Raw genomic sequence first — 14,056 nt, 5'->3', positions numbered from 1 at the left:
CAGAATGTAGGACCGTGAATCATCACAGAAGTGTAGCAATAATATATATAGTTGGGTTTAAATTTATTGATAACAAATTCAATATATATACCGATTTAAACAACATTCAAAGATCTAATTTCAGTGTTAAATTGGTAACCTTTTAATATAAGTATCCAAATGTATGAGCCCGATGAACAACATCACCGTACAAATTACCATGCGCTTTCCCGTTTGTAATAAGTAACCAAAGTTCCAATCCAAATATTTGTATCTATAAAAGAATTTAGTAAAGGTTTTGAATAATTTGTGGTAACGAAATCTTTGAATTAATCCAGAACGTCACTAAACACACGGGCATAGCGAACAGTTAGCTTATATAAACACCGTAAGATAGGGTAAAAAGAACAGCACCGTCAACAAAAAAGGAAAATTAACAATAGGGAACGAAAAGTCAAACTGAAATATCTAAATTTAGGGAAGGACAGTTATTGCTGTTTATATTTGATTTATTTAAAGTAAGTTCCTTTGAGTATAGTTTGGCAGCATATTTAGAGAATTTTTTATTATTAAACGAACAAAATGTCATCGAGATATTGGTAAGTATTGATGAATTTATCCATCAAATGGAATTTAGACGGGTCTTTAATTAATTTGGCCAGAAACTGTGATTCATAACAATACAGAAACAAGTCTGCTATTAACGGGGCGCAATTGGTGCCCATACGAATACATACAACCTGTCGATCAACAAACGTACATGCGTAAGTAGATCTAGCATATTTACCCTTTTTATTACAGAAGAAGGCTTTATATAAGTTGCGATCAAATTTTTCAAAAGACCATTTAGTTAAATCGGAAAATTTTGTTTGAGAAGGTTGTGTAGAAATGTAGTGTAGAGAGTCGAAAAGTCAAAACTGTCAACCAAATTGAAAGGACCCTCAGAAGCACATAACTTATCTTAAAAATCCGAAGATTTTTTTCATTTAAAAAAATGGTTTATTCCTTTATTTTCATATGCTTTATTTCAAAAAATTAATGGTAAGTTCTTTGATAGAAATTAAGGAAATTGTTAAAAGCATTGAAAGATTATCTCAGTCGCATTCCCTTATAAACATGACAGAAATATGCCTTTAAAGTATAAAAGATCTGATCTGACTGTTCATTGTCTCACAAAGTTCATCTAAACATAGTAAAATCAGTTTATACTAACTGAATCAATTCACAGTAAGTCAAATTTTGCAGTTTTTGTGAAGAATGTCCCCCTTTCGGTTGCAGTAACTGTTAATTCAGTGTCACCAAAAGCTATTTCAAAATCAAAATTACGGATAGCCTCGGATGGATGAGATATTTTAATTATGACGGTTCCAATCTTCATGCACCCTGGTTCATCAGTATACATTGGTTCCTTTTTATCAGACGCATAAACAGGTATTTTTAGTGTTTTTTGAAATCGTTCTAGAGTGACGATTGGTTTTACTACTTTCGTTCCCGGTGGAGTGGCCTCGTTTAACTTTTTGACAATCCAAAAAATATGTTTACACATTTCTTGACCATTTACTATTTGAAATTTTTCTTTATCGTGAAAATCGTGGTTAAACTTTTCTTTAACCTGTAAGCCATAGGTATATCGCATCACGCGTGATGATATGACATCTGGATTTTGGCCAAAGAGAACGGCCCCTTTCAATACGGACAATCCTGCATCTTCAGGGATAAGGATTCGCTTATCTGGAAATTCCTTTCGTATGGCATGCTGAATCATTTCTGATTCTGTATACCCTCCTACCAGTACCAGTATAGATACACTTTCACATTGCTGGATTACTTTGGATACATGACTAACAATATCTACCGTTGATTTTGAATATAAGGCTTTCAGAGTAAATGATTCAACCCTCATTTTATCGCCACGTAGAGAAATTTCATCGCTCAGGGAACAAGACGACACAGTGCTAGGTAAATCTTCCCCAAAATTCTTCTTGCACAAAGTATATAAAGCGACAAAGAAATTTTTCCTGATTTTTTGGGGTTTATGGTTCTTTTTACAGTTTCGAATTCTCTGAAAAGATATGCTGATGGATCGTTCTCTGACAAACTATTCATTAAAGGTGCTCCAAAAATTTTCACCATCAACTGAAAAAACTCATTATCAATGGAAGTTCCCCCGCATGCATCACCGATTGCTTTGCATAATTCTTTTAGTTTTCCATCTTGTTGTTTTTCGTGAGCAGTTACATCTACGGTACCCCCTGTAAGATTAGATTTTTGAAATTTAAGATTCATTTTATAATGTGTACTTCCTTCGTTATAGTTTGCCTAATATAATGAGATATCACTTTCCTCTATAGAAAGTACACCCCAATTGTTGACTCGGGTATATAAATATGGATACTTCCCATTCGTCAGTAACACCTATGTTCAAGAATGGCCTCCTGCTGTGTGAATGTATATATGTACCATGGAAAGTGCGGTCAAAATTGAATGTTAGAAACTGTGTTTCTGTAGGGAGAGTGTCACATTTTCTGCATATTAGAGGACCCGTCTAACAACTCTTAGGTTAAGTAAGTGACCTGTTGCAGGTAAATAATTACTGTAGTCATCCAATTATCCTATTTATCCAGTAGTCATTCTACATTGTCTCCCCCCCTCCACACACACTTTGCAGAACCTACCCATTGGATTTGATCTCAACTGGTTCTCGTCCTGAATATGCATGAACTATTTGACACTGGAAATTTAACAAACATCAACCAATCAATCCTATACAGTAAGTCGTATCAAACTTTCAAGTTTGATCGTCTAATCAGGAATACAAAAACAAAGATGTAGTATGATTACCAATGAGACAACTACACAACAGATACCAAATGGCATAGATGTAAGCAACTATGTGTCATTCTACACCCTTCAAAAAGGAATCAAATGACTTATATATATTTTCTCTTTAAAATTGGTTGAAATGTAAAGTTTTTGGTTCAAAGACATTGTATTACAATATTCAATAGACTGCCCCAGTGTCTGCTCCACGATAGGAACTTCTTCAGACGGTCTTCTTCAGTGGTTGTCTTTATGTTTGTCATTTAGAAAGAACAAAATTAGATTGCAGGTCTGTGATAGTCTTCGTTGAATTTATTCACAACTTTTCATAACTGGAGGAACTCTAAAGTTTGGCTTACTGTATAGGCACATGAAAATTGTAAACCGTATATTTACCACTAGGTGTCTCTTTTTAGTTATTTGTATCTATAGGTTCCAATTTATTGAATGTGTGACGTATACTCCTCATCCAATTTATTCATAGTCATCTCGACTGCAGTTTGCATGCTTACCACTATAATTTAAAAAGGTATAATCTATGTGACTCTTTATGATATGTTGTATATTTTAGCCTGTATTGTTTTGCTTGTGGGCTTAATCATTTTTTCTTTCTTTTCTTCTTGTAGAACATTTAGAAATGTTTAGTACGCAGTGTTATTTGCATAGTGATTGTGATCTACGTGTCAGTTTTTACCTCCTACGTCAATTATCATATACTGTGGCCCAACTTCAGCCATTGAGAATCCTTCGTCTGCACCATTTAGTTTGTCAGTTGGAAGATATTGACAATATATAGAAGCAGCTTCAGGTTCCAATGCTAGCAGTAAATTTTCGTCCGGTATTCCAGCCTTAAAGGATAATATAATTTCAGCAATTAAAATACTATAGAAAAAGCTTAGATGTATAACATGTTTAACCCCACTGCATTTTTGCGCCTGTCCCATGTCAGGAACCTCAAGCTTTCTTAGGTCTTATGTGTTTGTTTTTTTTTAATTTTGGTTCACTTTTATGTTTCGGAGTTTAGAGTGGCACCCATTCCGCTGAACTAGTATATATTATTGTTTAGGGGCCAGCTGATACTCGCCTCAGGTTGCGAGATTTTTTCGCTGCGTTGAAGACCCATTGGTGGCCTTGTGCTGTTTTCTGTTCTTTGGTCGAGTTTTTGTCTCTTTGGCACATTCCCCGTCACCATTCTCTATTCTATACATGATATAATGTCGCACAAAATGAAAAGAATAATTGAAAGAAAACACTCTCTCTCTTTCTCTCTCTCTCTCTCTCTCATACACACACACACACACACACACATATATCGATACCTTTTCAGCACTTTTTCTCATAAATTGTTTTGCTGCATCAGTCCATATGGCTGGTACAGTAAGCACCCATCTTATATCTTTAACCGTCATTGTAGTTCCCTTTTTATCTAATTCTTCAATCAAATGGTCCTTCAGGGCTTGTATGGATATAGCAAACACATCCATTGCTAATGCCGACTTTCCAGTTATATCCTCAATCACCGTGGCTGCTGACAAATGCTACAAATATATACGATTACATATTTTCATAATAAAAAGGCCATTTCTACGTAAGGTTTTGAGAATATGCTATTTCTATTGTGTATTAAAAAAACTGTTAGATATCAGTAAAGAATTAAAGTGTTCTTATTTCATATAGTAAACTTATGATTCTAGATTGGCTGATTCGATGTGCAATCACTCATAGTATCAATGTTCTCAATAAAATTAGTCGACAAGTCTTGGACTAATGAAGACTTTTCTCACTTTTTTATGCACAAGTAAGTACTTACACTTGTCAAGACTATATGCGCAGAGTCTAGAAATCATCATTGCATTACAACAAAATTAGATTAATAATGTCAATTTGTTTTTTGTTTTTTTGGGCAAGTATGGACACTACATTCAAGCTTGATACAGCTCTGCATTTGGATTGTGATTAAACGTTTGACACATCAGAGGTTTCTGTCACAGAACGAATGTGGTCAAAGAACGGAAAAATTTGAAATTGGATTTTACCTATTATGGTCCAATATCCAAAATCTAAATACATGGTTGGAATCAGCATATCAAAGAACCCCAAGAATTAAATATTTGAAGAAATCCAACAAACTTTAATTTGGACCCTTTGGACCTGCATGTGGACCAATTTGATAACAGGACCCAAAATCCAAAATCTAAATACATCCTTAAATTCAGTATTTCAAAGAACCCCATATGTTCATTTATTGTTAAAATTAAACAAAGTTTAATTTTGGACCCCAATTTGAACAATCTTGAAAGCTGTGCCCAAAATCAAAAAATGAATTATATGTTTAGATACAGCATATCAAAGAACAACAAGAATTCAAGTTTGATTTTGGATACTTTGGACCTTAATGTGGACCAGTTTAAAAAACGGACCCAAAATAAAAAAATCTAAAACACTGTTAGATTGGGCACATCAAAGAACACCAATAATTCAATTTTTGATAAAATCAAACAAAGTTTAACTTTGGACCCCAATTTGGACCAACTTTGAAAACCGGCCCGAATTTCAAAAATCTAAAACACTGCTGGATTGGGCATATCAAAGAACACAAATAATTCCATTTTTAATGAAATCAAACGAAGATTAATTTTGGACCCTTTGGACCTTAATGTGAACCAATTTGAAGACAGGTCCCAAAATTAGAAATCTAAATATACGGTTAGATTCAGCATATCAAAGAACACCAATAATTCAACTTTTGATGAAATCAAAGAAAGTTTAATTTTGGACCCTTTGGATCTTAATATGGATCAATTCAAAAACAATGCCCAAAATTAAAATCTAAATATACGGTTAGATTCAGCATATTATAGAACCCCAAGAATTGAAGACTTTGAATTAAACCCCATTGAAATTGGTCAAGAAATAAGCAATTTATACAAAGTATTACAAAAGTATTGTGTTGGCCCCTTTTTCCTAAACCGTTAGGGTTATAACCCCCAAAATCTATCCCAACCTTCCTTTTATGGTGTAACACCTTCCGGCACATTAGCAATCTATAGACTTTAACTCAAGTTATTGTCCGGAACCTAGAAAATCCTAGTTTTTTTGCCCCTTTTTGGCCCCTAATTCCTAAACGGTTTGGGACATGACCCCCAAAATTGATCCCAACCTTCCTTTTGAAATATGGAACACTGTGGTAAAATTTCATGGAGATCCATACTCTTATACTCAAGTAATTGTCTGTGAACCAGAAAAATAATTGTTTTTGTTGGCCCTTTTTTGGCCCCTTATAACTAAACAGCTACAACAACAACAACAAAAAAATCAATCCCAACCCTCCTATTGTCGGATAGAACCTTGTTCTAAAATTTCATACAGATCCATATACTTATACTCAAAGTATTGTCTGCAAACCAATTTATTTTCTATGAACCAGTAAAATGCTTGTTTTGTAACCCTTTTTGGACCCGAATTACAAAACGGCTAAGATATAACCACCCTCCCCCCCCCCCCCCCAACCCCCCCACCCCCCTCATAAAAAAACAATCCCAACCTTCCTATTATGGTATGGAACCTTGTGCTAAAATTTCATAGAAATCCATACACTTATACTCTAGTTATTGTCTACGAACCGTTTTGTCTTCGGACGCCGACGCAGACATCGCCATAGCGTAATACGAACTCAAAAAAAATTGCAGTCGTATACAAATCTAAAACACTGTTGGATTTGGCATATCAAATAACACCAATAATTCATATTTTTATGAAATCAAGTTCAATTTTTGACCACAATTTGGACCAACTTGAATACTGTGCCCAAAATCAAAAATCTAACTACACGCTTAGATATAGCATATCAAAGAACCCCAAGAATTGAAGACTTTGAATTAAACCCCATTGAAATTGCTAAGGAAATAAGCAATTTATTCAAAGTATTACAAAAGAATTATTTTTGGCCCCTTTTAACTAAACTGTTACGGTCATAACCCCTAAAATCAATCCCAAACTTTATTTTATGGTACAACACCTTGTGGCACAATTAAATAGCAATAAATAGACTTATGTCTTTCTGTGTTGTAGTGTTACACTACTATTTAAGGTTAGGGTGAAGGTTGGCGCCTGTTTAAACGTTAAAACGTGCATTTGTTTGCACTAGTCCTAAGTCAGGAACCTGTTTCAGTGGTTGTCGTTTGTTAATGTGGTTATTGAGTGTTTCTCGTTTTTCGTTTTTATATAGATTAGACCGTTGGTTTTCCTGTTTGAATTGTTTTATACTAGTCATTTTTGGGCCCTTTATAGCTTGCTGTTCGGTGTGAGCCGTGTTGAAGGCTGTACTTTGACCTATAATTGTTTACTTTTTACACATTGTGACTTGGATGTAGAGTTGTCTCATTGGCACTCATACCACATCTCCTTATTTCTCTTTTTACTCAAGTTATTGTCCAGAAACCAGAAAATCCTAGTTTTTGGCCACTTTTCGGCCCCTAAGTATTAAACGGTTTGAACCATGACCCCCAAAATCAAACCCAGCTTCCTTTAGAAGTATGGAATCTTGTGGTAAAATTTCATAGAGATCTATACTCTTTTACAAAAGTTATTGTCATGAAACATGAAAAATGCTTGTTTTGACCCCTTTTTGGCCCCTTATTACTAAACAGCTACGTCAATAACCCCCAAAATAATCCCAACCTTCCTATTGTTATATGGAACCTTGTGCTAAAATTTAATAGAGATCCATGCACTTATACTCAAGTTATTGTCTGTGAACCAGAAAAATAATTGTGTTTGTTGGCCCCTTCTTTGCCCCTAATTCCTAAACAGCTACTATAATATCCCCCAAAATTAACCCCAACCTTTCTATTGTGGTATGGAACCTTGTGCTATTATTAAACGGTTTAGGCCATGACCACCCACAAATCAATCCCAACTTTCTTTTTGAAGTATGGAACCTTGTGGTAAAATTTTATAGAAAACTAAACTCTTAAACACAAATTATTGTCCTGAAACATAAAAAAAATGCTTGTTTTGGGCTCCTTTTTGGCCCCTAATTACTAAACAGCTACGACAATAACCCCTAAAATAAATCCCAACCTTCCTATTGTGGTATGGAACCTTGTGTTAAAATTTGATAGATATCCATACACTTATACTCAAGTTATTGTCTATGAACCAGACAATTGATTGTTTTTGTTAGGCCCTTTTTGGACCCTAATTCCTAAACAGCTATAACAATAACCCCCAAAATTAATCCCAACCTTCCTATAGTGGTGTGGATCCTTTTGCTAAAATTTAATAGAGATATATACACTTATACTAAAGTTATTGTCTTAAAACCAGACAAATAATAGTTTTTGGCCCCTTTCCGGCCTCTAATTACAAAACAGCTACAGCAATAACCCCCACAAGTAATCCAAACCTTCTATTTGAGGTATAGAGCCTTGTACTAAAATACCATACAGATCCATACACTTATACTAAAGTTATTGTCTGCGAACCAATTTATTTTCTATGAACCAGTAACCCTGACTTTTTTGGCCCCTAATTACAAAACCTCTAAGACAAATCCCCCAAAAAACATTCCCAACCATCCTTTAGTAGTATGGAACCTTGTGCTAAAATTTCATAGAGAAACATACAGTTTTACTCAAGTTATTGTCTGCGAACCAAAATGTCATTGGACGCCGACGCAGACATCGCCATAACATAATACGGACGCAAAAAAAAAATCAAAGTACTGAAGTACTGAACATCGGATGACCGCAAGTTCTTGTGGATGGTCACAAGCACTTGTCTCAGAAAAAAAATCACATCTCTATACCTGAAAGTGGGGTTAATGTACAGAGCTATATTTTTTTCTGAGACAATTTCGTGCGTGGATGATGAATAAATGACAGGGAATTCAACCTCACCGTAATAACTATTATATTGTAGTGATACCAAGGATTTGTATAATAAGATCTTACTTTACAAATCCTTGGTGATACAAATCAGTATACTCTGGCTTGTTGTTATGTATTATATTAATATTCGTATATAACAGTTATATGTATATATAATTTTCATCCATTTGTATATCATTCTATTCTACTATTCTAATATAGTGCAGTGCAAGTGCATGGTGGACACTCATCTGTAATAATTCGATTTTTCTTATGATTGGATTTGAGTAGGCATTCATATTTTCCCGTAAAACGTTCTTGTGACATTCTTCCGCATGCGTTAACACAATTTTTCTGTACGTGTGCATAGATATTAATGATTTTTTACTTATATATTTCTAACGATAAGGAATGTTATTTTGCACTCTATAATGTCCGCGTATTTATAGATCGGTTACCAGTCAAAAACGATAGTTACGTAAGTAGAAATCTCTGTGGCAACAATACATCGGAATGCCCTCACAGTCGTCGCGATGTAAAAATTGCGGTCGTTTAAAAAACAATGACACATTATCAATGATACATGCAGGTTAGGTCAAGGTCAGATGAAGCATGCCAGACGGATATGTTCATCTTACAATTATTTCATACACCACATATCCTTAGCCTGTTGAGGTATTAGGTAAATCAAAGTACTAGATAATGAACCTAATCACACAAACACCAATCTATGGTAAGATTGATTGATTGACTGATTGATGTTTAACGACACTTTCAGCACCATTGTGCTATTTCGTGGCGGTCAGTCTTTATTGGCAGAGGAAGCCAGAGTGTCCGGAGAGAACCACCGACCTTCGGTAGGAAAACTAACTAAAATATTATCGTAGTCAATTGTGATTGGAGTCGAAGGAACCTCCAATGTGCGGATTTGCAACTCACAACCTTAGTGTTGACAGGCGAGTAATACAGTAGTTCGACTACTTAGACCACTCGGCTACCGAGGCCCCTCCATAGGAAGATAAATCCTGGACATGTTTACCTTACTATCATTCGATACACCAAATAAACGGATAAAATCATGAAAAATTAACGTTGTTCAAACGTACCATGTAATCGAGGTATACGTGAAGGTCAGATGAATCTTGGCTGACAAATATGTACTCCTAGCAATCATTCCATTTACCTAATATAGCTGACCTATTGTTCATAGCATATTAGAAACAGTCAAAATCACGAAATCCTAATCATGACCAATAAAACATGTAAATGAGGTCAAGATTAGATGAATCCTGTTAAACAGACATGTACACAGTTGTTTAAGCAATCGTAAACTAAGAAAATGACGTCAAGGATAATGGACATATGACAGATGAAAACTTCAGACATATGTATGCAATATGATATGCCGCATCCAATCTTCTACCTTCTGAAATATTAAGCTTTATACATATTGTTGACGCTGTCTCCGCCGCTGCTGGATAGGTATCCCTTCGCTAGTTTCTGGATAAGCCGAAATATATGTTTGCCCGTAATTTAGGTCTCAGGACAAATACCAAATGAACTTCAGATTTTGACTTACTTCCAAAACTTGAATTAATAAGTACAGTATCTGCATTTAATGGATATATGAAAAATCTTGTTAGTTAATCTATTACTAAATAGTGATTTTAAGTGTTGTCTTTGATACTAACATTAACAGAAAAAGTAAATACGAAAATATTAACATGTGGAGCAGGATCTGCTTACCCTTCGGAGCACCTGAGATCACCCCCCAGTTTTTGGTGGGGTTCGTGTTGCTTAGTCTTTAGTTTTCTATGTTGTGTCATCTGTACTATTATTTGTCTGTTTGTCTTTTTATTTTTGGCCATGGTGTTGTCAGTTTGTTTTCGATCTATGAGGATGACTGTCCCTCTGGTATCTTTCGTCCCTCTTTTAAACATTTGACATTTTTAGAGGGATTCCAAACTGATGGAATTTCCCTAAACACCTATTTTGCTGTAATTGCTAATTTGTGGCAGAAAAGGGAATATTGTAACGACTACCCATAGAATGTAATGACTTTTGACATAAGTAAAACAGAAATTAAATTAATCTTACTATATTTTTGTGAAGTTTCATTTTAAATCGATGAAAGTAGTAGTATTCTTCATGTTCTTGTTCTATCATTAAGTCGGAATACTGGTTTTCTGCTTCGTAACCAAAAGAAACAAACTCCTTGTTCTTGTCGAGTAGAAGAACTGTTGGCGTCTTTAGTGATAGCAGTTGTCTCCCACCGGCATTCCATGCTTGATTGGCATGGATTTTCAGCGGATCAGTCTTATAATCACTTCTTGTTGAAAAGGCATAGCCAGAGTAAGTGGTACCGAAATCTATTACTGCCACCAAAGAATGATCGGAAGCCATTCTATCCTGCTTCAAATGTTAACTGAAATAGAGTCTGACATAAAAAGGAACATATTTATGACGTAAAATAAAAACAGAGGGTTTATTGGTCAATAAGATAATATTACTAACAACAATAACAAATACAAACCACGAAGAGGTAATATACAAAAGAAGAATGCTCCAACTTAACTGACAAATACCGCACATGCAAACATAGTGCAACAAGAAAAAACAACTTTAGAACATTTCGACTTTATATATTAAATATTATTCAGATTGAATGAATACACTTTCTAATGTAAATGAAAACACAAATTTTAATCTTACTCAAAACGAAAGTAAAACCGTGTGTATATGCGTATATATTCTCAAGAAAAGTAAACCTGTTCAACGACACTTTTATTAATTGAACTGCTTTATGAATTTTGTGAATTGACATGTTATTTACCAAATTATCGTTGAAAAGTTGAGGAACCAAAAGTATAAACTTTGGAGCAACTTACCAAAGTTTTGAGAAAGGAAAATACAAATACGCCTGCGTCGTGTTATCTTTAACTATTTAACGACCTACCTATTCATTGATCATTGATCTAAAAAAAAAATTGTATAAGTGAAAAATATTACAACACACTTTTATATTTTTTTATATAGTGTAAGGTGTTTTCCGGAAAATTTCATATCTGCAAAAGGCAAGCATAATATAAAAGACAAGGGACCTAGCCCATAAAAAAAAAAACATGTCTGCAAATAGATACTATTATTATCGTTTCAATTGAACATGCATAAATAAAACGTTTTGCTTAATTTTGCTACTTTCAGGATCAATCATATACACCTAACTTGGAACAGAACAGCCGAAAAATGGCCCTCCCCCAAAAAAGAAATCTAGCCGGAATCATTTTAAACCTTGTTAAAAAATGGGGGATACAAAGGGGCAATCAAAAACGGCGCCAAAAACAAAATAAAAAGATAAATGATTAGATATCCTCGAAGACAAGCAGTAAATTATGGTTTCATGGGAATAAGCCAGTGCTGCTTATTTTGTGCGTTCGATGCAGATTCATGGACACTACTTCATAAAGAATACAAACAAACAGTTACAAAGTTACAGTTTGAATGTATTTATTGTGTCGGTAAGAGTATCACAAAGTACATGGGGTTTAAGTAAGTCATTCGAAACTTTATGGGTAGCCCGTTTTCAGTTCAAATGAACCTCATTGTCCATTTTTAAGTTTTAGTCAAGATATAAAGCAGACTGCATGTAGCATCCTTTATTTGAAATTCAACAGAATCGATGCTATGTATATCAACATAAGCGCCAATAATTGCCTTATTCGGTGAGAGTATACACCGATAATACTAGATTCTCTTTATTATTATTGATAAGCCCTGTTTAGAGTCTGTCTCATACGAATAATGAAACAAGCTGGCGAAAAGAGGAGCACATCAATGTCGATCGTCTATTGCAAAAACACGTTCATCAACCGTAACAAATATGTTGTCAATGAAATAAACAAGCATCTTCATGATGCCAGTTTTACAGGCAAAGTTGACCTTAGATGGATTTTGTTATTCTTTTAATCATCTAGCACTTCATGTGTTTATGAAGTTGGCTTTCAATTTGTGTGGAATGAACGAAGGAAACTCCAGAAAAGCGCTTCGGACGCATTTCCTTTTTTTTACCTAACGTTTTGTTTAATTAAAAACATTACATTATTTATCCCTTATTCCTAAAACAAGATATTTCTATCTACGTTGGTTAGTCTTTCTTATGAAACAAAGTTGAACAAATTCTTTCAGTCTGTCTTATAATTTTAGGAAGATGATGTGTTGTAAAGGATAGAGGAGAGGAACTAAGATTTGTGTACTAGGTCAGATATTTGTGATTTTTTTTAAATATCAAGATTTCAATCTTAATTGTCTCTATAGTAGGCGGTTATGCAGTAGGCTCTGAAGACATGTTGTGATTGATAATGAAAAAAAGGAGTAATAATTTTGAAAGAGGTTTCGTGCATCTCATGTTAAAATCACATGAATATTTTTCACATGACATTCACGTGAACTTTCAAAATATTTGTTTTCAAATATCTTAATTTTCAAATTTAATTAAAATCATGAAAATACCGTGAGCTAAATTGTGCCCGTGTAGAGTATTTCAATTTATGTGAGTGTTGGTCTTTTTAAAAACTTCATATGTACCGAACTATCAAACAGTTGAGCTATTCTTAATCAAATTATAATATGAGAACATTATAGTATTAATGATGAAAATTTTTTATCCCCGGCTTAGTATATTTCTAGGATTCTGATTGGTTAACGCACGTCGTTACAAAACCCATAGCCCCTGGGTGTTGCTAACCCATATCCCCGGACGTTGCTACCCATTACATCGGGGAGTTTCACGCGCGTTTTCCTAAGTTCCATGGTTGTTCCTTATGAAATATCGAATTCTGTAGATTTTCCATGATGTCTGTATAATTAAATATTTAATCCACTAACGATTTTATCTTATTATATCGATTATTTGCACTCATTTTAGTAAATGCATCACTATGCAGCCACATTGTCAATCAGTTGGAAAGCAGGTCACGGTTTGACCCCAAGTCTATCAGCAACAATAGAGTCACGTGACCGTGAAAATTCAGTAAAACTACGGATGAGACAAACCTCACTTTTACTCACTAAAATACCACTGTTATGGTAAAAACTTATTGATCAAAATAATCTTGAATATACATAGTTTTAACTCGTCAAAACTTACACATCAACTCAAAGTCCTTTATTCTTTATTTTGTCTTCAAACTTGAAGTTTGTGTGAAAATTGTCCATGCTCCTGATCGAAAAATCTAAATATTTTCGAGGAAACTAAAAATGATGGGCTGAATTTAAATTTAATTAAGCATCTCATTAAGACAAACACTCGATATGAATATCTAGGCAATACAGTTTTGGATACGCAAACGTCAAGTTATGTTCAACACGAAGCGGTGGTTTTTTGCCGA

General features: G+C 34.4%; 1 protein-coding gene across 3 annotated transcripts in view; it reads right to left on the bottom strand.

The window, feature by feature from the left end:
- The window catches only part of LOC127720634 (heat shock 70 kDa protein 12B-like), a 61,217-nt gene extending 50,120 nt beyond the window's left edge, over positions 1-11,097 (bottom strand). For 2 of the 3 annotated variants that reach the window (XM_052227333.1, XM_052227332.1), the window contains exons 1-2: positions 10,767-11,097; positions 4,119-4,337 (exon numbers count right to left, since the gene is read on the bottom strand). In XM_052227333.1, the coding sequence (XP_052083293.1) occupies positions 4,119-4,337; positions 10,767-11,072 (525 nt within the window). In that variant the 5' untranslated portion in view covers positions 11,073-11,097. Of the gene's footprint in view, positions 1-742; positions 2,232-3,493; positions 3,648-4,118; positions 4,338-10,766 lie in introns of those variants that run through there. The other variant, XM_052227334.1, reaches the window with a different exon arrangement.
- Positions 11,098-14,056: the final 2,959 nt, after the last annotated feature.

Source organism: Mytilus californianus, unplaced genomic scaffold, assembly GCF_021869535.1.
Source record: "Mytilus californianus isolate M0D057914Y unplaced genomic scaffold, xbMytCali1.0.p SCAF_11, whole genome shotgun sequence".
In the NCBI taxonomy this organism is placed as follows: Eukaryota; Metazoa; Mollusca; class Bivalvia; order Mytilida; family Mytilidae; genus Mytilus; species Mytilus californianus.
This window is presented reverse-complemented; position numbering and strand designations above follow the sequence as displayed.